Source organism: Scyliorhinus torazame, chromosome 3, assembly GCF_047496885.1.
Source record: "Scyliorhinus torazame isolate Kashiwa2021f chromosome 3, sScyTor2.1, whole genome shotgun sequence".
NCBI lineage: Eukaryota > Metazoa > Chordata > Chondrichthyes > Carcharhiniformes > Scyliorhinidae > Scyliorhinus > Scyliorhinus torazame.
Window position 1 is genome coordinate 120,054,532 of NC_092709.1, and position 23,751 is coordinate 120,078,282.

Here is a 23,751-nt window from a genome sequence, read left to right on the forward strand (position 1 = left end):
GTGAGGGTAGAGTCTCAGATATTTACAAAGAACTAATGGGAGCAGAGAATACACAGACTGATGACCTGAAGCTTAAGTGGGAGGAGGAGCTCGGGGGGGGGGGGGGGGGGGTGGGGTGGAGATGGAGGACGGTATTTTGGCATGTAGCGCACAAAGACTCACGAGAGACGAATAGAGATGAAGTCGATGAGGCTTTATTAAGCGTGACTTGTTCCCCGCAGTTCAGTAGCTGACTGGCCTGCGGGGGAGAACTCCAGGTTCTTATACTCCGCCTTCAGGGCGGAGCTAGAGGTCAACAGCCAACCAGGACCTGGGATCTGTCAGCCAATGACATCACGGCTTCACAGTCCCACATGACCCCTAATGCATACTACCACAGGGCAGAAGCTCTGGGCAGAGTAAACACGACCACAACGTGCGCCAGGCTCAGTCTGATCCAGTTTAAGGTCGTGCACCGGGCCTACATGACGGTGGCCCGGATGAGTAAATTTTTGGGGCTGGAGGACAAGTGTGCCAGATGCGCCGGTGGGCCGGCTAATCACGTGCACATGTTCTGGTTGTGCCCTAGACTCAGGAGGTACTGGTAGGGATTCGCGGACATCATGTCCTGGGTTTTGAAAACTGGGGTGGTAATGAGTTCTGAAGTGGCAATCTTTGGGGTGTCGGAGGACCCGTGAGTCCAGGAGGAGAAGGAGGCCGATGTCTTGGCCTTTGCTTCCCGGGTAGCCCGGCGGAGAATACTGTTGGCATGGAGGGACTCAAAGCCCCTGAAGACCGAAGCATGGCTGTCGGACATGGCGAGCTTTCTCGGTCTAGAAAAGATTAAGTTCGTCTTGAGAGGTTCACTATCGGGGTTCGCCCGGGACTGGCAGCCATTCATTGACTTCTTCGCGGAGAATTAATCATCAGCGGGGGTGGGGGGGGGCTAGGGTTAGTGTAGAGTAGGGGGTGGTTTAGGAAGGTCCTTGCGCGAATGGAGTCGTGGTTTGCACTATAGAACATAGAACGATACAGCGCAGTACAGGCCCTTCGGCTCACGATGTTGCACCGAAACAAAAGCCATCTAACCTACACTATGCCATTATCATCCATATGTTTATCCAATAAACTTTTAAATGCCCTCAATGTTGGCGAGTTCACTACTGTTGCAGGTAGGGCATTCCACGGCCTCACTACTCTTTGCGTAAAGAACCTACCTCTGACCTTTGTCCTATATCTATTACCCCTCAGTTTAAAGCTATGTCCCCTTATGCCAGCCATTTCCATCCGCGGGAGAAGGCTCTCACTGTCCACCCTATCTAACCCCCGATCATTTTGTATGCCTCTATTAAGTCTCCTCTTAACCTTCTTCTCTCCAACGAAAACAACCTCAAGTCCATCAGCCTTTCCTCATAAGATTTTCCCTCCATACCAGGCAACGTCCTGGTAAATCTCCTCTGCACCCTCTCCAAAGCCTCCACGTCCTTCCTATAATGCGGTGACCAGAACTGTACTTGCTTTTCCTTTTGTACGGTACTATACAATGTCATTGTTTTATATGCCAAAAATACCTCAATAAAATTGTTTATTAAAAAAAAATCCAGTTCGCTGCCCAGGCAAACAGTGCACCTGTATACTTGTGGGCTGTAGCTTGTGAGATGTCACACAAGTCCCTGCTCGAGCCCTGAAATGATCCTGAGGTATAGCCGCTAAGGGCTGCAGTAACTTTGATGGCCAGCAGAAACACGAATCCTCCTCCTCCACATAGTGCCAAGTCTGCAATTACATGTCACAGCTGCTGCTTGGTGAGGCGCACGTGGTCCAACATCTGTTGAAAAGATCAGCGATGCCTGTACACCTTGGGCCGTTGTCGGCCTGTCTGGGTCCCCTCTTGCCCTGATCGGAGGCCATGTCCTCAGGGTGTTGATGGGGCCCTGCACATGGGCCGCCACCTCGAGCCTCTGTCACGCTGCTGCATCTGCCTCGTCCGGTGTTCAACCACCTGGCAGCACAATGCAGCTTCCACGGGATCCAAGATATAATCCACTGCCCTCATTTATCCCCCCATTGCTCTCCCTATTCACCCATAGTTCCCTCCTCCCCCATTGCTCCCTCCCCCATTCCCCCATTGGTACCCTGCAATCTGACCCCCCACCCCCCAATCGCTGGCCGCAGCGGGAGCCCATGCTCACCGGGCCCCACACCCTATACCCTAGACACCAGCACGTAGCGTTACCTGCACTTGGCACTGGCCCCCACCCCGGTACACAACCCCAGTGCCCCTGAGCCCATTGCCCAGATGCAAATATGGCTACTCTTTGGGTCACTGCAGCAGCTCTTCCATCAGCCTCATGTTTTTTAAAAGGAGTACTAATCGGCGCTCACGTGACCACTTGCTGGGGAGGCCGTTAGATAGGGGGTCACTCTTGTGACTTGTGTGGGGATCGGCCTTAATTGGTGATTATTGATTTCTCGCCAGGCAACAGTGGGATCCTGATTTTTCCAATGGTAGCGGACCAGTTAGATCGCAAACAGCTTGCCATCCAGTGCAATTTGAGATTTTGGCCTCTCCAGAAAACCACGGGCCTTGTCTCGCTCTCCCTTAAGCGCAACACGTCCATTAAATTGCACCCTTAAAAAATTAAAGAGACGATGTTAGAATTTCCATGGGGACTGAAAGGTTATCAGAAAGCCTACAGACATCTTGGCACGGTAGCACAGTGGTTTGCACTGTTGCTTCACAGCACCAGGGACTCGGGTTCGATCCCTCGATTGTGTGTGGAGTCTGCATGTTCTCCTCGGGTCTTCGTGGGTTTCCTCCGGGTGCTCCAGTTTCCTCCCACAAGTCCCGGAAGATGTGGTGAATTGGACATTCTGAATTCTCCCTCTGTGTACCCGAACAGGCGCCGGAGTGTCGCAACTAGGGGATTTCACAATAATTTCATTGCAGTGTTAATATAAGCCTACTTGTGACACTAATAAAGACTATTATTATTATTAAGTATCCCATATGCCTTTTCAGCCACCTTATCTGTCTTCAGGGATCTTTGGACATGCACTCCAAGGTCCATTCGGTCCTCTGTGCTTCCTAGTGTTCTGCCTGTAGAGGGTTCCATCTCTGCTACTCCACTACTGGGCCGATATCTGGGGTTTGAGTATCTGTGTGTGTCTCTCTCCAGCTGGCACTGAAACTTCAGAGGCCAGGGGATGCCGCACTGGGACACCTCCACGGAAGAGAGCACTGAATCAAGCCTGCCGTTTATCCCTAACCGGAAGCCTGAGGCTTATATCACACAGATATCCAGACCCCCACCAATGCCCAGGTGATTCTCTCTCTTGCCGGTGGTGCAACACCCACCCGGTTCCTACTTCGCTGGAGTAGCTTTCCCAAGAGAGAGAATAGGACACTGCTGTTTATTACCTAACCAGCAGCCTGTCCTGAGTGAACGGGTTCGAATCGTTCAAGATGACCCTAGATTCTCGACCCCGGAATTAAGGTGAGGAATATCTTAACAATGACTTGGTCAGAGATCGCTGGTGAGAGATTGAAGAATTGAAACAACTCCAATTATCAGCAAATCGAGGTTTATTGCAAAACCCAGGTCAAAATCATCAAACAGAAGAAATTATAATAAAATCTTAAACTCCAACACAAACTAAGTCTATTCAAGAAGTACTAAAACGGACACAACGTAAAATCTTATTGTTACACAAGTTTAGCAATGGCACAAATCAAGTCCCCTTCCCCAAAGCCTCAACCACTATCAAAGTCAAAGACTCGGCCAACGTTGTCTACCTCATACGCTGCAGGAAAGGATGTCCCGAAGCGTGGTACATTGGCGAGACCATGCAGACGCTGCGACAACGAATGAACGGACATCGCACAACAATCACCAGGCAGGAATGTTCCCTTCCAGTCGGGGAACACTTCAGCAGTCAAGGGCATTCAGCCTCTGATCTCCGGGTAAGCGTTCTCCAAGGCGGCCTTCAGGACCCGCGACAACGCAGAATCGCCGAGCAGAAACTTATAGCCAAGTTCCGTACACATGAGTGCGGCCTCAACCGGGACCTGGGATTCATGTCGCATTACATTCATCCCCCACCATCTGGCCTGCAAAATCCTACCAACTGTCCTGGCTTGATACAATTCACACCTCTTTAACCTGGGGTTACCCCATCTCTGGATCTGTAAAGATTTAATCACCTGCTAATGCTCGCATTCCTAGCATTGTTTGGCATCTTTGAATTTGTCTATATATGTGTTTCTGGAACAGACCTCTGCATTCACCTGAGGAAGGAGCAGCGCTCCGAAAGCTAGTGACATCGAAACAAACCTGTTGGACTTTAACCTGGTGTTGTAAGACTTCGTACTGTGCTCACTCCAGTCCAACGCCGGCATCTCCACATCAAAGTCAAAGGAGTTTCGCAAGCTGCTGCAGGGTACTTACGGTCACAGGCTGCGAGAGGTCAAGTCGAAGGTGGAGAGGTCAAGCCAAGAGACCCTCAATCGCAACACAGCCCCTTTTATATCCGTTTTACCAGGCTTTTTCCTGTGTTCGGCCAGCCGCTTTTGCATTGAATTGGTAAGGTTTAAAGTTCCCGCTGGCCCCGCCCCCTTTGAGCCGGTCAGACCTGTCGACTTCCGGGTTTTCCTCCCCTTTGCGTTGTATCGGTCCAAGTTTAAAGTTCCCGCTGGTCCCGCCCCCTTTGAGCCGGTCAGACCTGTTAACTTCCGGGTTCTCCTCGCAGGTCCGCTCCTTCCAGCCAGGCAGACCTGCCGCGATTTGAATTTGGTGCCGACTCCGCCCCCTCCACCCAGTGAGTTCCTGCCGGTGGCTTCTGTCAGGATTGGAGTACCTCCTCCAGGTCCGCCTCCAACTTGGTTTTTTCTACCGTTTATCTTCAAGGGCTTTTCCAGCGCAATATACTGAGCCCAGACTGTCTGCTTTTTGGGATAACGAGGTTAAGCTCTCTTGTGAAGATTTTCAACATCTTCCATCTGCTCCGGAGATCGCTGCTATTCTCACCTTGCTATGTTGATGGGGTGTTGATTGGATTCTGCTCTGGTGGAGGCCAAGTCATTTACATCTGCATGGGGCTATGACCATCCCATTGTCCTGCTTGCAGGCAGGCCCCCCTGTGTATTCCCGTGCCCCTTTGTCTGTGTTTTAATCTTATCTAGTTGTCTGGCTCCTTCTTCCTTGTAGCTCCTGGGGGGGGTTTGTAAATACCTATGCCCCTACTTGGCTCAGCGGACCAAGCCTGCTGGGAAATCTGGTTACGTTCTTTTGGCTGACAAGTGTCCAGTTTACAGTCTCTGGGTTTTATTCCTGGGCAGTCCAAAAAAGGCCGGATTGCCCGAAAACCTTACAGATGCCCCTTCGATACGTCCCTACCTGCTTGGACCGTATCGACACAGGTGAAGGGCAATCGTTTCCTTTTGTGTGGACCGTAGGCCCCCCCTCAACAACATGCGAAACTACAACTCCCAAGACAGTTCCCTTAATCTAGGCAACCCCTAATTTCATTGAAAGGGAAAGACAAGACCATACTTAATTTAACCACACAGTAACATACACACATTTCACCGGAACCCCAAACGTAAGGGTCCCTGTACATATATCACAATCAAGTAACTGAAACCCGCGAATCCATACAACTATTTACATTTGAATCTCTTTATTACACTACGGATCCTCTTTTGTGGGCTGCACTTCGTGTCTTCCCAAAAGCCCGTTGAAGGCTCTTCATTTTCCTCCGTCGTCGATACCTGCAGCTGAGGCAACATAAATATAAAACTACGAATACTTGTAATACCACTAACAAATGGGAGGCTATTCGGATCCAGGCTGGGATCACAATCCATGATCCCATGTTCCACCAGTCAGGGGCTTTGATATCTGTTATTTTGTGATCAATGTTGTGGGTTTTTTGCTCTAAGGAGAAAAAGTGTCTTTGTGAAACTTCCACAGCTTGTAATAATACTTTTAGGTCTTCCTTGACCGGGGGAATATCGTACCCAAAACGGGCCACATATTTTTGTAAGTTAGTAGTATTTTCCCGTACCGAGAGGTGAACTGAGGAGGGTTCTGGAATGGGCAGTATTCGTTGCTGTGCCACCTGGACCTCTGCCTTGGGTTTAAAACAGAAGCTGCTGTGCAGTATCGGACACCACTGCTGTGGCCCATGTTGATACTGCTGGGCTCCAGTGGTTACACAGTATGTCCCACTTCCTATATATGCCACCTGGGGCTGGACATGGCTCGCTGCCATCGCCTCCATGGTGCAGTTTATAGGTTCTGCTCCAACAGTCCTGAACCCGCACTGAGGTCGCGCCTCAGTGCCCAGGTGCTGGGGGCACAGGATCACCTGTGCTCCCCGGCTCCGACAACCCGAGAGGTCAATGCCTGCCACAGCTTGCTCCCGCACTATGACATACGGCGGGACCTTTCCAAAACGAATGTGTACCCCCCCACGAATGACTCCCACATTCTCCACTCGGTACAGCGGCACTGGCTGTGCTGAACTTCCCAAGATTGGGATTCTTACGATGACCCCCAAGATTGTGTGGTTTGATCTCCCACAATCAACCGGTACCGGGTATGCCTCTGAGGCTGCACGGAGCTGGCAAGGACTCAAAACCCTGTGGAATGGGTGCAGCGCTGCCAAGTGCCTGTTGCTAATCCAAGAGGGGACCTGACCCTGTCTCAGGTCCTCCAGATTACTCCTCCCCTCTCCTAGCAACCAGGCCCCATACAGCCCACACACTTCATTCTGGGCAGCCTGATCCGATGAATTTCGATCTTCTCTAATTAGCGCGTTAATGGCTTTTGCATGATCTTCCAATTGCGCGATTATCTCCTTTAGATGGAGGGTCATTGCCACCTCCTCGTGCAAACCCGACCGCACTACTGTGTTCTCATCTCTCAACACCTTTCTCAGCTGGCCTTTTAGCTGATTGATTTGCAAGGCCAGCTCCACAGTATCCATACTGTTGACAATGGATGTCCCCGTATTGAAAGAAGTGAAACCATCATTGACCAGCCCTCTACGCTGCCGGCTGGAATCCCCATTAAATTCCCCTTCCCCACGATACAAATCTTCCACTTCAATGTCCCCAAAATCCAAATTGTGGAATTTCTGGAACATGTCCTTCAGCAGCGCCTGATACAACAGTTCAGTCTTGCGAGGGCACCACGCTGGTAACTTCACCTCGGTTATATTTAGCACCACCGAGGCAACCGCGTAATGTACCCCCTGATATAATAGTTTCTTTGTGGGGACGAGCAGCAAACCATTTTCGGGCCCCCGGGTGGTGATTGGACAGTTGTGAGGGTCGATTGATTGGGCTGTGGGTAGGGGCCTCTTTACCTGAACCAGCAGTTCGGTAGCTCTCACGGTTTCTCCCCCCCCCGGGGGTTACACATCCCTTCCCATTATGGTACCAATTTATCCCATGCCCGGCGTCTTGCCACCACCTCACAAAGGTGATTGATGCCCCTTGTGGACATGCCTTGGCCGACCCCCACAAACGTAAATAAATGCCCTGGTCGGAAGCCCATCACTTATCCCAGCAAACGGTGATCCTACCCGGTGACCCTGTGATGGTCCGGTAGGTGTTGTTGTCCAGGCGTTCCCAGTCCGAGGACCGATCCCTCATGTCCAGGCTCAGCTTCCTGAGCCACCACCATCTCCCCAAAGGAACGTACCCCTCACAGGTTAAACACACCCGCCTGCCCTCAGTCACCCTAACCCGGTCAGTTGCCACCTGTATCTCCTCGCAGAGTACAGAGGCCTCTCCATAGGTGAAGCTCTGGTGGCTGGAGTACCTGGTCGAGTTCGACCCCAGCCACCCAGGCCACCTCCCCAGGTGTGAGTAGCGGGTCTGCTCTGTGGCCACCTGGTCTCCCTGTCCGGTAGTGACAAGAGGGGCTCTGCCGCCAGAGCACCCATAGAAGAAGGACTCTTCTGTCTCGCCTCTGCGGAGTTCTCCCGGTCCCACCATCGCCAAGATCATCAGCAAGCTCCACATCGTCGGGTGCCCCATCTGTAAAACAGACAAAACACATCCTTGCCTCTACAGAACTACCTACCTTAAAGTGCATGGCTTCTATCCAGCGGCAGCAGCAGCTCCCGCTTTGAAGTTGTGAAATCAACATGAAATTGCGGGCTCCACTAGGGTCCTAGTGCCTGCTGCCATCCGGCGGCAGCAGCAGCTCCCGGTTTGTAGTTGGGAAATCAACATGAAATTGCCGCAGCCTGTCTGTTGGTCTGTGTCCACAGCCCGGCTCCACTAGGGTCCTAGTGCCTGCTTCTTGACCCATTATATCACTGCACTATGCGCTTCTGTGATCCCACAATCCTAATTAACCCACACACCACTAAACACTAATTAGAACTAACAGGGGGGAAATGCTATAAACACTAATTAGAACTAACAGGGGGGAAATGCTATATACAATGCCACCCGTCTCCGGGTGGCCAAATTAAAACTGGGCCCCGCTATACTGGGGCAGTTCACCTGTTTGGACCAACGGCTCGGGCCAGACCTTCCCCTCCCGGGGGTTCGGACTGCCCCCTGCCTCTCCTTCCCCAACAGGGTTCGGGGATCCCTCAGCGCTCCCTTCTACTCGGGCCCCCTTACTGCGGGACCGGGTTCTAGGGAGGTGTGATGGGGACCATCTTACCGGGGGCTTGGAGACTCGATTGCTCCTTCGTCCCCTGAATGGTTCCCAAGGCCAAGGTGATACCTCCACTTCCTCCGCCTCCCTAGCCTCTATACTAAGGCAGGCCACCTGACCCACAGGTAAGGGCTTGGGAATCGTTACTGTCCCTGGGCTGGGTGCTTGCAGCATTTTTGGTTTCTTTGGGACTGCCCCTCCGGGACAGCACCTTGTCACTGGTTGTGTGACCGTGGAGTCAGGGACCTCCCCCACCGTCGTTAATTCTACAGGCGGCTTCTCCACTATCACCCCCAGCCCCCCCCCCCCAACTTGCTCTTACCGGCCCTGGTGGGGTCGAAAAGTTTGCATTGGTTCACGTGGAACCATTTAACCTTCGAGGGGAGCTGTACTGCGTAAACCATGGGGCTGGCCTTGTCCACTCTACTGTACGGTCCCGCGTACAGTGGCTCAAAGGCTCCTACCCGTGCAAAATTTCGGACCAATACTTGGTCCCCTATGGCCCATTCCTGGGTAGTGTGGGGCTCGAGCAGCAGCTTGTTCCTCCGGTGCTGGGTTCCCATGTTAAATGCTGCCTGCCAATTAGTTGCCTTCAGCTGCTCCATCAGATTCTTAGCGAACCTGTCCCGGTTTACCTCCCTAAGCTGTCCCTCTGTCAGGGAAGGTACCCTGACATGGATCGGGGTTCTCATAACCCTCCCTGTCATGAGCTCGTGCGGGGAGTACCCTGTGCTCCTGGACTGGCTTGCTCGGATCCCCATTAATACTAGGGGTAAGATTTCTCCCCACCGGTTGGGCGAGTTGCCTGTTTCTTTCCTGATCCTCTCTTTTATGCTCCTGTTTAATCTTTCCACAGGACCTGAGGATTGAGGGTTATAGGCCACATGCCACTTTGCCTTGATCCCCAGGACTTTTAGGGTCGCTTGCATCACCTGTCCCGTGAAGTGACTCCCCTGATCTGACTCCACAAACTGTGGGAGTCCCCACCTAGAAAATACCTCCCTGACCAATATCCTGGCTGTGCCTGCTGCGGTGGCTGTTCGGCAGGGGAAGGCTTCTACCCACTTTGTAAAAATATCCACCAGCACCAGACAGTACTTGTAACCCCCTGCAGCTGGGGGAAGGGGTCCAATATAGTCGATCTGTATCGACTGCCAGGGCCCCTCCACCCTGCGGATGTGCCCCAACGAGACCTTTCTTTTCTTGGGGTCCGGGTTATTAGTAGCACACGCCAAACAGCTCGCGCAGAAATCGCGAGCATCCTCCCGGAGGCTCGGCCACCACCCCACCCTCTCCACCCGTTGCCAGGTGGTCTCAGGGCCGGGATGTCCCGCTCCGGGGCTCCCATGGGCCATTTCAATAAATTCCCTATGGTGCTGGGAAGGCACTATCCACTGGTCCCCCCTGAAGTGCATGCCCTCCTTCAGGGTGATGTCCTTTCCCCCATAGGGCCCCTCTATCCTTTCCTGCCTACCCATGGCCGTTATGACTTTCTTTAACTCGGGGTCCTGTCCCTGGGCAGTGGCTAGGTCTGGGGCCAAACTCGTTCCATCCCCCCTCTGGGGCTGTCTTGTAACGGTCGCTACCTGTCCCTCTTCGTACGGGTCCCACGCTATCCCATTCTTAGCCCCCTCTCGAGCCAGGCCGTCTGCTCTCTGGTTCACCTCGCCCCGTAGCTCTGTTTTGGAGTGAGCTTTCACCTTAAGGATATACCTGTCCTCCCCCTGCCCAACTGCTGCCACGATCTTCTCGAGGAGGGGTTTTGTAGCCAGTGGCTTTCCATCCGAGGAGGTGTATCCTCGGCGGGACCAGATAGCCAGGTACTCCGTGCAGGAGTTGCATGTAAACATGCTATCTGAGCAGATGGTATACGGCGTGGGAAAACGGTTGGAGTGGGTCACCACATACATCACTGCAGCCAGCTCTGCCTGCTGGGCGCTGAGTGTATGGGGAAGTTTAAAGGCCAGGGCTATCTCTGCATCGGGGTCCCAGATCCCACAGCCCGTGAACCTGACGCCCTCTGCTACAGTACTGGACCCATCGACATAGATCTCCCTCCCTGTGGGGTGCAGCCCTGCCCGGAGTCCAAACCCTACCTCCCATACCCCTTCTACGGAACAGTGGTGTGCCTCCCCGGGGTATATCAGGTTGGCTGCGAGCTGTGGCTCATTCAGCCCTTTTACCTGAAGGGCCATTTGGGACAGCAGAAGGGTCCACCTGGTGATTCTGGCGCTGCGGACCGTGCCGTCCTTAATCCTGCCGTCCAGCAGCATTTGGGTCGGGGTGTGATGTGTCAAGAGGGTGATGGGGCCCATCCTGACAAATACCTGCTTCCGCTTTACCGCCCAGTGGGTGGCCAGCAGATGCCTCTCACAGTTGGAGTATGCCCGCTCCACGTCTGTGAGGACCCGAGAGGAGTATACCACCGGCCTCAACTTGCCATGCCGGGTCTGGAGGAGTACAGCACTCAGGCCATCACTGCCTGCTGCCACCTCCAGGAAAAACTCCTCCCGGGGGTTAATGGCTCCCAGGGCTGGGGCTTTCTGCAAGTCCTCCTTGAGTCGGACGAACGCCGTCTCACACTTACTGTCCCACTCCCACTCCACCCCCTTGTGCAGCAGCCTAAGCAGAGGCGCTGCTGTGGTGGCATAGTCCTCAATGAAATCCCTGCAGTAGCCGGTGATTCCTAAAAAGGACCGTATCCCCTTTACATCTACGGGGACTGGGAGTTCCTGCACTGCTTGTCTCCTGGCAGTGTCAATCCCTCTCTCTCCAGCTCTCAGGGTCAACCCCAGGAACTTCACCTCTCCTACCCCGATCTGTGCCTTTTTAGGGTTAACTTTCAGCCCTCCTTTGTACAATAACCCTAACAGCTCGTCCACCAGGGGCCCATGCTCCTCACTATTACTGGTGAACAACAGGATGTCGTCCACATACTGCACCAGCTTGTGTGGCTCACTGAACCCCTTTAAGCATTCGGCCATGCATTGATGGAAAATGCTCGGGCTGTTATGGAATCCCTGCGGGAGACACGTCCAGGTGTACTGTTGCCCCTTAAAGGTAAAGGCAAACTTATATTGGTCCTCCCGTCTGACCGGGACGGACCAAAATCCATTCGAAATATCTAGCACCGTAAAAATTGAGGCGGATGCTGGAATTTCTCCTAGCAAGTATTTCACGGCCGCCACCGTTGGGGCGCAGGCCGGGATGTTTTTATTCAGGACTCTGTAGTCCACGGTGGCCCTCCAGGAGTTGTCCGGCTTCCTCACCGGCCAAAGCGGTGAGTTCACATGGGTGGCAATTGTCCTCAACACCCCTTGCCGCACCAGTGAATTTAGGGCCACCTCCAAGTCTGCCTCTGCTTCCCGGGGAAAGCGGTACTGTTTCTGGGGCTGGGACATGGGGTCCCCATCTACCCTGACCTCTGTCCCAGTAACCCTCCCACAATCATGCTTGTGGGTGGCAAAAGCAGCCAGATTCCTGCGGACATACTCCCTGAACTCCTCCAGGGTATTCCTCTCCAGGGCTTCTAAATCGTACCCTTCCTTTGGCTGTACCACACACTCCCTTCTCCTGGGCTCTGTCAATTACCCTCAACTCCCTTTCACTCCCTTCCGTTGCTACACCCCACAGACAGTGGTTTCTTAGGTCCACCAGGATCTGATGAGCCACTATAAAATCGGCTCCTAGGATCCCTTTCCCCTCCTGTTCCCATCTCATCAGGACGCATTTCCAGTGCGCCTGGAGTGCCCCTAACCTGATAGACAGGGGAACAGAGAAAAAAACGATCTTCACGTTCCCAGTAAATCCGATGAGACTATAGGGTACCCCGCTAGATAGAGGGGATGCTCGGGGATTGTCCGTGTGGACTATGGTACTGGAAGCACCTGTGTCCAGTAGGTAACTCCCGACCGTATCCTGGACCTCCATCTTGACCCAGGGTCTCCCGCACGGGCCATACTCCAGTGGGCATAGAAAGGTGGGCTGCTGAGGGGCTAGTCATGCGGAGGCTTCCCTGGGTGCGGGAGCGGGCTGACCCTGGCCCGTTGCCATTGCCACCTGTCCTGAGACTTGCAAAAAGGCTAAAAGTGTTTTTTAATCGATGGTTTCCGGGGCAGCTGCTCCTGCCACCGGGGTCTGACTCTCTACTGCGGGAGCCCTCTCCTGCTTGCTAGGGTTTTTACATTCCCTCTTGAAATGCCCGGCCTTCCCACACCCGTAGCATACCGGTTTCTTGTCGGAGGTCCGGGTGCCCTCATGCTTCCACTCTCTCTTAGGGGGTGCTGGCGCGATTTCATGCACCTTACCCTTAAGGGGCTTGTCCTCACCCCTCTCCCCATTGCGATATGCGAGGGTGAGTTTCCTAAGGACCTCTGCCTCATTAAGGGCCGGGGTCTGCGGGTCGAACCAGTGTTCGGCTTTTGCCCTAACGTTAGGGAGACAGTTGGCTACTAGGGTCTTCAGCCAGTGGGCGGTTCTTTCCCCTAAATTCTGTCTATCCGCGGGAACCCCGCATGCCTCCACATAGACAATCCACAGCCTGTCTGCGAACATGGTGGGAGATTCCCCTGGTTGCTGCTTGGTTTCCCCCACCCTCATGAAAGGGCTCCCCAGATTCAAGCCCATTGCCTCCAGAACAGCAGTCTGTGCTGCCGCCCATGTGTCAGGTCTTCCCCCATTCCCGGAGGTCACTGCCCTGCATAGCTGTGCATCTAGGATCATCAGGAGCATCCTCACCCGCTCCCCCTCGTCGCAGTCATTGATGCTGGCTGCCTGCTCCACCTCCATAAAGTGAAGCGAGGGATCCCCTTTCGGAGTTAGCCTGGGAACATGGGCCACCATCCCCCTGAGCGCGGATGCCCCATGAGGAATGATAATGTCGCCCTCAACCGGTCCCCTATTTGCCAGCCCCACCGGGAGACCATACCTTCTCTGCCTTACAGGGCACATCTGTCCTATCTGGGGTTCCTGTTCCTCCTCCCCACCGTCTGACTCTTCTTCTCCTGTGTCCTTTCGCCCTACCACCCCTGGGTTAACTACCCACACAGGAGATGCTGTTACCTGGGGATCCCTCTCGGCTTCCCCTTGGGCCCGTCCCTTCCTGGACTCCCCGTTCCCTGCCTGCCGACCCGGACACAATCCCGGTGCCTCAAGAGGCGGTCTATTCCCCTTGGCCTTTGGGGAATCATCCGCTGCGAGGAACACCTTGCCCCTAGGGAACCCCCCTGGACCTACCAGGTGTACCTGTCCCCTGACCTTGGACAAGGTCTCCTCCAACTCCGTTATCCGTGCCTGGCACGGCCCGTGAGCACAGTCCCCTACTTCCTCGCGAGCCACTCGGTACGCTGCCTGGATGTCCCGGAACTTCCCCTCCAGCTTCCTACACTGCTCTGTACTCCGAGCATAGAGTTCCTGGAGCCTCCGTTCCTTTTCTTTACCTCCACTATCTGGCAGTGGAGATATTCCTTCTCGCACCGGTTAGACGCGCTTTCCTGTAGGCTGCCCTGTTTAATTTTGGTCAATTCCTCCCACAGTCGTTCAGCTGCGCTAGCGCTGTCCCCTGCGCTGGCCCTAACTTCTCCCAACTCCTGCTCTAATTCTTCCACCCTTCGCTCTGTTTTGGCTACCTGCTGGGACAAGCAGACCAGCCAAACTGCCTTCTCCAAGTGCCTTTTGTGTGCCTTACTTTCTGTCCATGCGGCCGCCGCCATTACAGATCGCTCCGCATTGATTAATTCTGAGACCCAAGGTTTGGTGAGGTTGACCTTTTGCCACATATATGAGGAGATTCTCTCCTCCATTTTACTTTGTTCCCTCACCCCCTCTGCCAAGTCACATACTCCAAACCACCGGGCTCCTGCCGCGGTCGCCATTGTAGAGGGTTCCATCTCTGCTACTCCACTACTGGGCCGATATCTGGGGTTTGAGTATCTGTGTGTGTCTCTCTCCAGCTGGCACTGAAACTTCAGAGGCCAGGGGATGCCGCACTGGGACACCTCCACGGAAGAGAGCACTGAATCAAGCCTGCCGTTTATCCCTAACCGGAAGCCTGAGGCTTATATCACACAGATATCCAGACCCCCACCAATGCCCAGGTGATTCTCTCTCTTGCCGGTGGTGCAACACCCACCCGGTTCCTACTTCGCTGGAACCAAGAGAGAGAATAGGACACTGCTGTTTATTACCTAACCAGCAGCCTGTCCTGAGTGAACGGGTTCGAATCGTTCAAGATGACCCTAGATTCTCGACCCCGGAATTAAGGTGAGGAATATCTTAACAATGACTTGGTCAGAGATCGCTGGTGAGAGATTGAAGAATTGAAACGACTCCAATTATCAGCAAATCGAGGTTTATAGCAAAACCCAGGTCAAAATCATCAAACAGAAGAAATGATAATAAAATCTTAAACTCTAACACAAACTAAGTCTATTCAAGAAGTACTATAACGGACACAACGTAAAATCTTATTGTTCCACAAGTTTAGCAATGGCACAAAACACAAATCAAGTCCCCTTCCCCAAAGCCTCAACCACTATCAAAGTCAAAGGAGTTTTGCAAGTTGCTGCAGGGTACTTACGGTCACAGGCTGCGAGAGGTCAAGTCGAAGGTGGAGAGGTCAAGTCAAGAGACCCTCAATCGCAACACAGCCCCTTTTATATCCGTTTTACCTGGCTTTTTCCTGTGTTCGGCCAGCCCCTTTTGCATTGAATTGGTAAGGTTTAAAGTTCCCGCTGGCCCCGCCCCCTTTGAGCCGGTCAGACCGGTCGACTTCCGGGTTTTCCTCCCCTTTGCGTTGTATCGGTCCAAGTTTAAAGTTCCCGCTGGTCCCGCCCCCTTTGAGCCGGTCAGACCTGTTAACTTCCGGGTTCTCCTCGCAGGTCCGCTCCTTCCAGCCAGGCAGACCTGCCGCGATTTGAATTTGGCGCCGACTCCGCTCCCTCTACCCAGTGAGTTCCTGCCGGTGGCTTCTGTCAGGATTGGAGTACCTCCCCAGGTCCGCCTCCAACTTGGTTTTTTCTACCGTTTATCTTCAAGGGCTTTTCCAGCGCAATATACTGAGCCCAGACTGTCTGCTTTTTGGGATAACGAGGGTAAGCTCTCTTGTGAAGATTTTCAACGTCTTCCATCTGCTCCGGAGATCGCTGCTATTCTCACCTTGCTATGTTGATGGGGTGTTGATTGGATTCTGCTCTGGTGGAGGCCAAGTCATTTACATCTGCATGGGGCTATGACCATCCCATTGTCCTGCTTGCAGGCAGGCCCCCCTGTGTATTCCCGTGCCCCTTTGTCTGTGTTTTAATCTTATCTAGTTGTCTGGCTCCTTCTTCCTTGTAGCTCCTGGGGGGGGGGTTGTAAATACCTATGCCCCTACTTGGCTCAGCGGACCAAGCCTGCTGGGAAATCTGGTTACGTTCTTTTGGCTGACAAGTGTCCAGTTTACAGTCTCTGGGTTTTATTCCTGGGCAGTCCAAAAAAGGCCGGATTGCCCGAAAACCTTACATACCGTTCATTGTGCATTCCCTTGAAATGTTTATTCTCCCAAAAATGCAGCACGTCATACTTTTAAGGATTGAATTCCATTCGCCACCATTCTGCCCCTCTGACCAGTCTCTTATACCATCCTGTAATCTGAGACATTCCTCCTCGCTATTTACCACATCACCAATTTTTGCGTCATTTGTGAAGTTATTCATCATGCCCTGCACATTCACGTCTGGATTATTGATGTGCACTACAAACAGCAAATGACCCAGCACTGATCCCTGTGGCACACCACTGGGCACAGGCTTACAGTTGCAAAAATAACCTTCAACCATCATGGTGGCACAGTGGTTAGCACTGCTGCCTCACAGCTCCAGGGACCCATTTTCAAATTGGCCTCAGGTCACTGTCTTTTTTAAAATAGATTTAGGGTACCCAATTAATTTTTTCCAATAAAGGGGTAATTTAGCGTGGCCAATCCACCTACCCTGCACATCTTTTGGGTTGTGGGGGCGAAACCCACGCAAACACGGAGAGAATGTGCAAACTCCACACGGACAGTGACCCAGAACCGGGATCGAACTGGGACCTCGGCGTCGTGAGGCAGCAGGGCTAACCCACTGCACCACCGTGCTGCCCTCTCGGGTCACTGTCTGTGTGGAGTTTGCACTTCCACCCCGTGTCTGCATGGATTTCCTCTGGGTGTTCCGGTTTCCTCCCACAGTCCAAAGATGTTCAGGTTAGGTGGATTGGCCATGCTAAATTTCCTCTTCGTGTCCTAAAGATTAGATGGGGTTACAGGGATAGGGTGGAGGTTTGTGCTTAAGCAGGGTGCTCTTTCCAAGGGCCAGTGCAGAGCCGATGGGCCGAATGGCCTCAAACAAAGAACAAAGAAATGTACAGCACAGGAACAGGCCCTTCAGCCCTCCAAGCCCGTGCCGACCATACTGCCCGACTAAACTACAATCTTCTACACTTCCTGGGTCCGTATCCTTCTATTCCCATCCTATTCATATATTTGTCAAGATGCCCCTTAAATGTCCCTATCGTCCCTGCTTCCACTACCTCCTCCGGTAGCGAGTTCCAGGTACCCACTACCCTCTGCGTAAAAAACTTGCCTCGTACATCTACTCTAAACCTTGCCCCTCTCACCTTAAACCTATGCCCCCTAGTAATTGACCCCTCTACCCTGGGGAAAAGCCTCTGACTATCCACTCTGTCTATGCCCCTCATAATTTTGTATACCTCTATCAGGTCGCCCCTCAACCTCCTTCGTTCCAGTGAGAACAAACCGAGTTTATTCAATCGCTCCTCATAGCTTATGCCCTCCATACCAGGCAACATTCTGGTAAATCTCTTCTGCACCCTCTCTAAAGCCTCCACATCCTTCTGGTAGTGTGGCGACCAGAATTGAACACTATACTCCAAGTGTGGCCTAACTAAGGTTCTATACAGCTGCAACATGACTTGCCAATTCTTATACTCAATGCCCCGGCCAATGAAGGCCAGCATGCCGTATGCCTTCTTGACTACCTTCTCCACCTGTGTTGCCCCTTTCAATGACCTGTGGACCTGTACTCCTAGGCATGGCCTCCTTCTGCACTGTGAATTATTTGAGGATTCTATACGAGTGCTGTTTCATCTAGTCCCCGTTTGTAGAGACCAGTGCTGAACGGCGCTCACCCGAGGTCACCGAGGCAAAGGGGATAAATCCTGAAGCCTCAGGTATCTCGGGAATCTGCACATTAGAGTGAGCCAAAAAGATTTCTGTGGGTTTTCTGATAACCTTTCAGTTCACATGGAAATTCTAACCCCCTGTCTCTTTTATTTTTTTAAATTTCACCTGTCATAAGCATGACCAAAGACTATTAGCTTTATTAAAAGGTTTTTCCAATTAAGGGGCAATTTAGCATGGCCGACACACCTTCCCTGCTGCACATCTTTGTGTTGTGGGATGAGACCCGGGGAGAATGTGCAAACTCCACACAGACAGTGACCCGGGGCCAGGATTCAACCCGGGTCTTTGGCAGCGTGAGGCAGATAACCACTGCGCCACCATGCTCCCCCCCCCCCAAAGACAATTAGTTTAGATGACTTCATCCTTGCTCAGTTTCTTACATCTTAGCCTCACTACCCACCCTACCTCAAATAGAACCCATATTTCTAGCCCATTGCTTGAGAAGCTGAGTATTCTCTTCATATCAAACATATTTCTAAGCATCTCGGAATGGCCTAGGAGTCTAAGTCTCTCCCAGACTTACATATATCATGTGTATGTTGAGACTCTTTTATTAATGAGATGCTGTCATGTGATACATTTTTGTTAACGGTAGCTTTCTGGAGTCAGCTGCGAACCTCTTGCATTATATCGCATTTCAGGGTGTAGAAGGTGCCATTTAGCATATGCATCAACTACGATTGTCATTCCATATTGAGTACATGGAAGAACCTGATGGTAGTTCAGTGACCTATTGCTCAATGGCACTGCACACATTGTATTATTAAACAAACCATTATATTTCCACCAAATGTTGTCCTTGAAATTGAATGTTGGCCGGTGAATCAATTTGCTTACAGAAATTGTGTGGAATGTTTGCATGTGACTGAAAGATTTTGTTGATCTTGTAATATTTTGAAAAAAGGTTGAAGCAAGTTATTAAAAATGGATCTTAAATTTGTAACCTTTTTCAAAGAGCACTGATACTAAAACCAAAAGCTATGTTTTTATCTGTTCTTTAGCAATGTAAACTGTGGAATCTCAGCATCCTTTATATTCTTTTGGGATTTTCCCCACTGTTCAAAATGTCTTTGAACATTTTGTGAGAATTTTCTGCATGATTTATTTTTGCCTTTCTTGTTGAAAATTATCATTGATATCCAGCACTGTCAATTGTGGCATTTTGGCTTGTTCTTGAAATTAATATTTTTGCAGCTGTTTAATCATATTCTGGCTCTCTCTGTTTTTTTGATGCTGCAGTTGCAAACATACTGTGGCGAGAGGAAGGTACTGAAGCAAGTCTTTGTCTTGTCGTGATTATGTACTTGTCATCTTTTGATTACCGCTGTAGTTGTTAAAAATGGAGTTATCGTTAAAACTATTGTTATGTTTCTGTATTGTTTCTGCATCCAAATTTTTAAGTATACTGTCAGTCAATATTAAGAGTGACCTTGGTACAGTTTTCAATAGCAATAACTACTAACAATTAAAAGCTGTAGACCTAGAGAATTCCAAGGAGAATGTTTAACTGTTAGCAGCAGTATTACAATTCATTGTTCACCTCGGTCAGATTTAATGATTGCAAAGTATATATATTGTACATGTTTCAAATGTAGTTTACTTGCTGAATTTTTTCAACTGATTTTTAAATTAGTAAATAATAAATTAAAGAAATGCCCAGCCGGTCAGCCAACCGTGTTACGAAGGAAGAGGATGTTGCCAAAATATTGGTAGAAGTGGAAATGGTAGAGTTAATGAATAGATTGTAAATTGATAGACAGGACGTCTGGCTATGTTTAGCGTAGATGAGGCACATGGTCTAGATGGATTACGTTAAGGTTGCTAAAGGAAGCAGGAGTGGAGAGAATGGAAGAGCTTGCCATAATCTTCCCTAGAAATGGAACAAGTACAAAGGATTGGAAAGTGTCAGAGCATTTCTGATTCAGAGGTTTGAGTAAATTGAGAGCCAACATGGATTTTTTAAAAACGGATCACGTTTGATTATTCTAGTTGAATTTTTGATGATGTGACAGAAAAAGTGACATGAAAGGACTGCACTGAATATTATCCATGTAGACTGTAAGAAAATGTTTGACAAAGTACCATGTAAATGGCTCATTAATGAAATTGAGGCTCATGCCTGTGTCAACTTGAAAAAATAATTTGCTTAAGGTTATAAAACAGCAAAATCATGGTGAATAGTTTTTTGGACTAGAGGATGGTAGACAAGGGTTAGGAATAACATTTCAAAATTTGCCAATGATACCAAATTTGGAGGTGTGGCAGGTAATGAGGGTGAGACCAGTCAACTGCAACAAGGCAAGGCTAGACCAGCAATATGAGCCGACAGTGTTAAAAGGAATTTAATTAAGTGAAGTGAGATCTGGTGCATTTTGGCAGGAGAAAGGCAGCACAATTTGGAGTGCTAAAGAGTGGTGCGCAGGGACAGAGGGACCGGAGGTCCATTTGCTCTTACAGTGGCAGAACATGTTGAGAGAGAAGTTAGCAAAGATTATGGGTTTTCATCATATCGAGGTATTGAGTACAAAAGCAGGAAAGTTATGCTGAACACAAAGTTCTGGTTATGCCATAATTAGAGTATTGTGTCCAGTTCTTATCATCCCCAGGAAGAGTGAGGGTCGCTGAAAGTTGCAGAGATTTACCAGCATGGTCCAGGAATGAGGACTTTAGGCTACAAGACTAGATTGGAGAAACAGGACTTGTTCTCCTTGGAGCAAAGGAGATTGAGTGGAGTTTGACAGAGATGCACACGATTATGATAGGTTCAGATAAGGTAGCCAAATAAATGACTCTGACACTCAAGAAGGTTGACACCATCCAGGACAAAGCAGCCAGCTTGATTGACACCCCATCCACAAACATTCACTCCCTCCACCACCGATGCACAGTGGCAACAGTGTGTACCATCTACAAGTTGCACTCCAGGAACTCACCTTCCAGACCCCCCCATTACCATCTAGAAGGACAAGTGCAGCAAATACATGGGAACACCACCACCTGGACGTTCCCATCCAAGTCACTCACCATCCTGACTTGGAACTATTCATTCACAAGTCGCTGTCAAACTCCTGGAACTCCTGTTCTCACAGCACTGTGAGAGTACCTACACCTACACCACATGAATTGCAGCGGTTCAAGAAGGCAGCTCACCACCACCTATTCAATGGCATTTAGGGATGGGAAATAAATGCTAGTCTAACCAGCGAAGTCCACATCCTTGAATGCCAAAAAAAAGCTAGCTGATGATACAATGACTAGGAGATGCAGATTTAAGCTTTTTAGCAAGTGATGCAGGAGGGAATGTGAGGAAAATGTTTTTATGCAACAAATGCCTTCAAGGGTAGTGCAAGTGGAAACAATCAATGATTCTAAAAGGATAACGTACAGGTACTTTGGAGAAATATACAAGGCTATAGAAATAAAACTGGGAGTGGGATTGATTGGATTGCTCCATGGGATGTTGGCCTGGAGCCGATGAGCTGAATGGCCTTCTTCTGCACCATAATGATTCCACTGGTGGATTTCAAGTCCCTCACTGGACTTGGGTCCAAAACTGAGCATTTGTGCACTGCAGAATTGGATGGGGCTGGCAGAGCTCCCAAATGTAGCTTGTGGGTAACCGATTAGGATTGTTAAAATTCATGAGATTGCAAGAGCAGCGACTGGTTGCCTCTAGGGAAATTTCCACCCCACAGTGTGGGACTGATTGCTGAAACTTCTTAAATTATAGATCAGAACATGTTAGAGAGTACCTCCATGCAAGCACCCTCTATTGTACTTGATTTCATTACAAACTGCTGCTCCTCTCAAGCTGCAAGGCCTCTGATTGGTCCTCCAGCTTTGAAAACCCACACATGCTCTTAATCTGTCTCCAGGCAAATTAAGGGATGGCCCTGAGTGACTGTTCCCCGCCCCCAGCTCCATTCCCAAGATTTTTATTGACCTCTTTCAAGGAGAATGTTCTGTTAATTTTATAGGTCCACCATCAAATGGGGGTCATCTGAAATGTTAACCAACCTTTCCCTTTCACATGCTGGCTGACTTTCTGCACATTTGTAGCATTACCGGTTCGGATTTTAAAATCATAGACTTGCAATGTTTTTTTTTAATTCTTCAAACATGCTTTCTTTCTTTTGTTTTTGGCTAGGATTGGGAGTAGGAAACATGTTTTATATTTTTTATGAGGATGGAATCAAAGTGATTCAACCAATAGAATGTGAGATTCAGAGGCACATTAAACCCTCAGAGAAAATCCTAGGATATCAGGTGAGCACACTTGTGGAATTGCAGTCATTCTGATTGATTTATTTCGAAGGCAGTTGTCAAAATTAAAGCATGTCGCTGGTTCCTGCAGCTAATCCTATACTTTGATCCAGATTTACTGGAACTGAATTTGATTGTGTGAGTTATGAGTGAGTTAAATTCTTGCCTGGTGTATCTTCAAATTGTAACAGCTGTGACATGACAGAACTATAATCAGTATCTTCAAATTAACCACTTTTAAATGTTAGTCCCATCTTGTTATGAGACTGTCTTTGCTAACATAGTCCAGTAGCTGTTATGCCTAAATGGGAGTTTTAAAGTAATGCTTGCTGAGGAAAGCAAGTCCAATTGAATATCATAGATTGACTTTACAGGAATGTTAAAACTCAGTCCCATGATTAGACATGTTTTTTTTAAATTTCCAATTAAGGGACAATTTAATGTGGCCAGCGCAAAGTTTAATGCTTGTACATTGTTTTTTGTAGAATATGTGTTATGAACTGTTTTAATAATCAGAGTATCCTACCCCCCCTTCCCGTACATTGGTACTGAGGGAGGGGTACCCTGTTTCTCCAACACAAAATTAGTGTTTGTACCGTGTGGCCTTTTATATATTTTTTCATTGTTTTAATAAAAAGATATGGCCAATGCATCTACCCTGCACATCTTGGGTGGGGGTGAGATCCACGCAGACACGGAGAGAATGTGCAAACTCCAATTGGACAGGCAACCGGGATCGAACCTGGGCCTTCAGTGTCGTGAGGCAGCAGTGCTAACCATTGTACCACTGTTGTGACTGATTCGACATGTTTTTAATTTATTCATGAGATTTGGCCTTCGCTGACAGTTATAGTTGCTCTGAGATGATGATGGGGCTTCTCAAAAGCCACTATTCTTGATGCAACTGACTGGCATCTCACACCATTTCAGTAGACAATTAAGAGGCAGTTGGTATGGAACTGGGTAAGAGTGGTAGGTTTCTCTTCCCAAAGAACACCAGTGATGCAGTATAAATTTTTGACTGGGACTGGAATTACTCAATTTGAGGTCCTGCATTTTAGCTTATCTCCTAACTTCCTGTACTCGGCTTGCAGATCCTCATCTCTATGTCATTGGTACCAATATGTACCACAACCACTGGCTGTTCACCTTCCCTCCCCTGAATCCCTTGCAGCCACTCCATGACATCCCAGACCCTGATACACATTTGCGGTCACAGAAGCATCTGGCGGGGAACAGTCACTCAGGGCCATCCCTTAATTTGCCTGGAGACAGATTAAGAGCATGTGTGGGTTTTCAAAGCTGGAGGACCAATAACTATTGAATCCCTATCACTATAGCCCTGCCACATGCTTTTCTCCCACCAACAGTGCCGTGAATTTGGCGGCTGCTGCTTTCCCCTGAGAAGTCATCTGCCCCCACCCCCAAACAGTATACAAAGCTGTTCGAGAGGGGGATTACGACAGGGGACCCCTGTGCTACCTTCCTGAGTCTTTTACTATTCCTGACCATTCTCTTTCTTCCTGTGCCATCCTCACCTGCATTGTGATCACCTCACTAAATGAACTGTCAGCATCAACGGGGCCGAGGTGGAGATGGTTAGCAGTT

General features: G+C 50.1%; 1 protein-coding gene across 5 annotated transcripts in view; it reads left to right on the forward strand.

Moving 5' to 3' along the window:
• fstl5 (follistatin-like 5) overlaps positions 1-23,751 on the forward strand; it is a 1,269,795-nt gene that overhangs the window by 1,115,346 nt on the left and 130,698 nt on the right. For 3 of the 5 annotated variants that reach the window (XM_072496156.1, XM_072496159.1, XM_072496160.1), the window contains 2 exons: positions 19,120-19,146; positions 22,028-22,146. In XM_072496156.1, the coding sequence (XP_072352257.1) occupies positions 19,120-19,146; positions 22,028-22,146 (146 nt within the window). The remainder of the gene's footprint in view (positions 1-19,119; positions 19,147-22,027; positions 22,147-23,751) is intronic. The other 2 variants (XM_072496157.1, XM_072496161.1) reach the window with 1 other exon arrangement.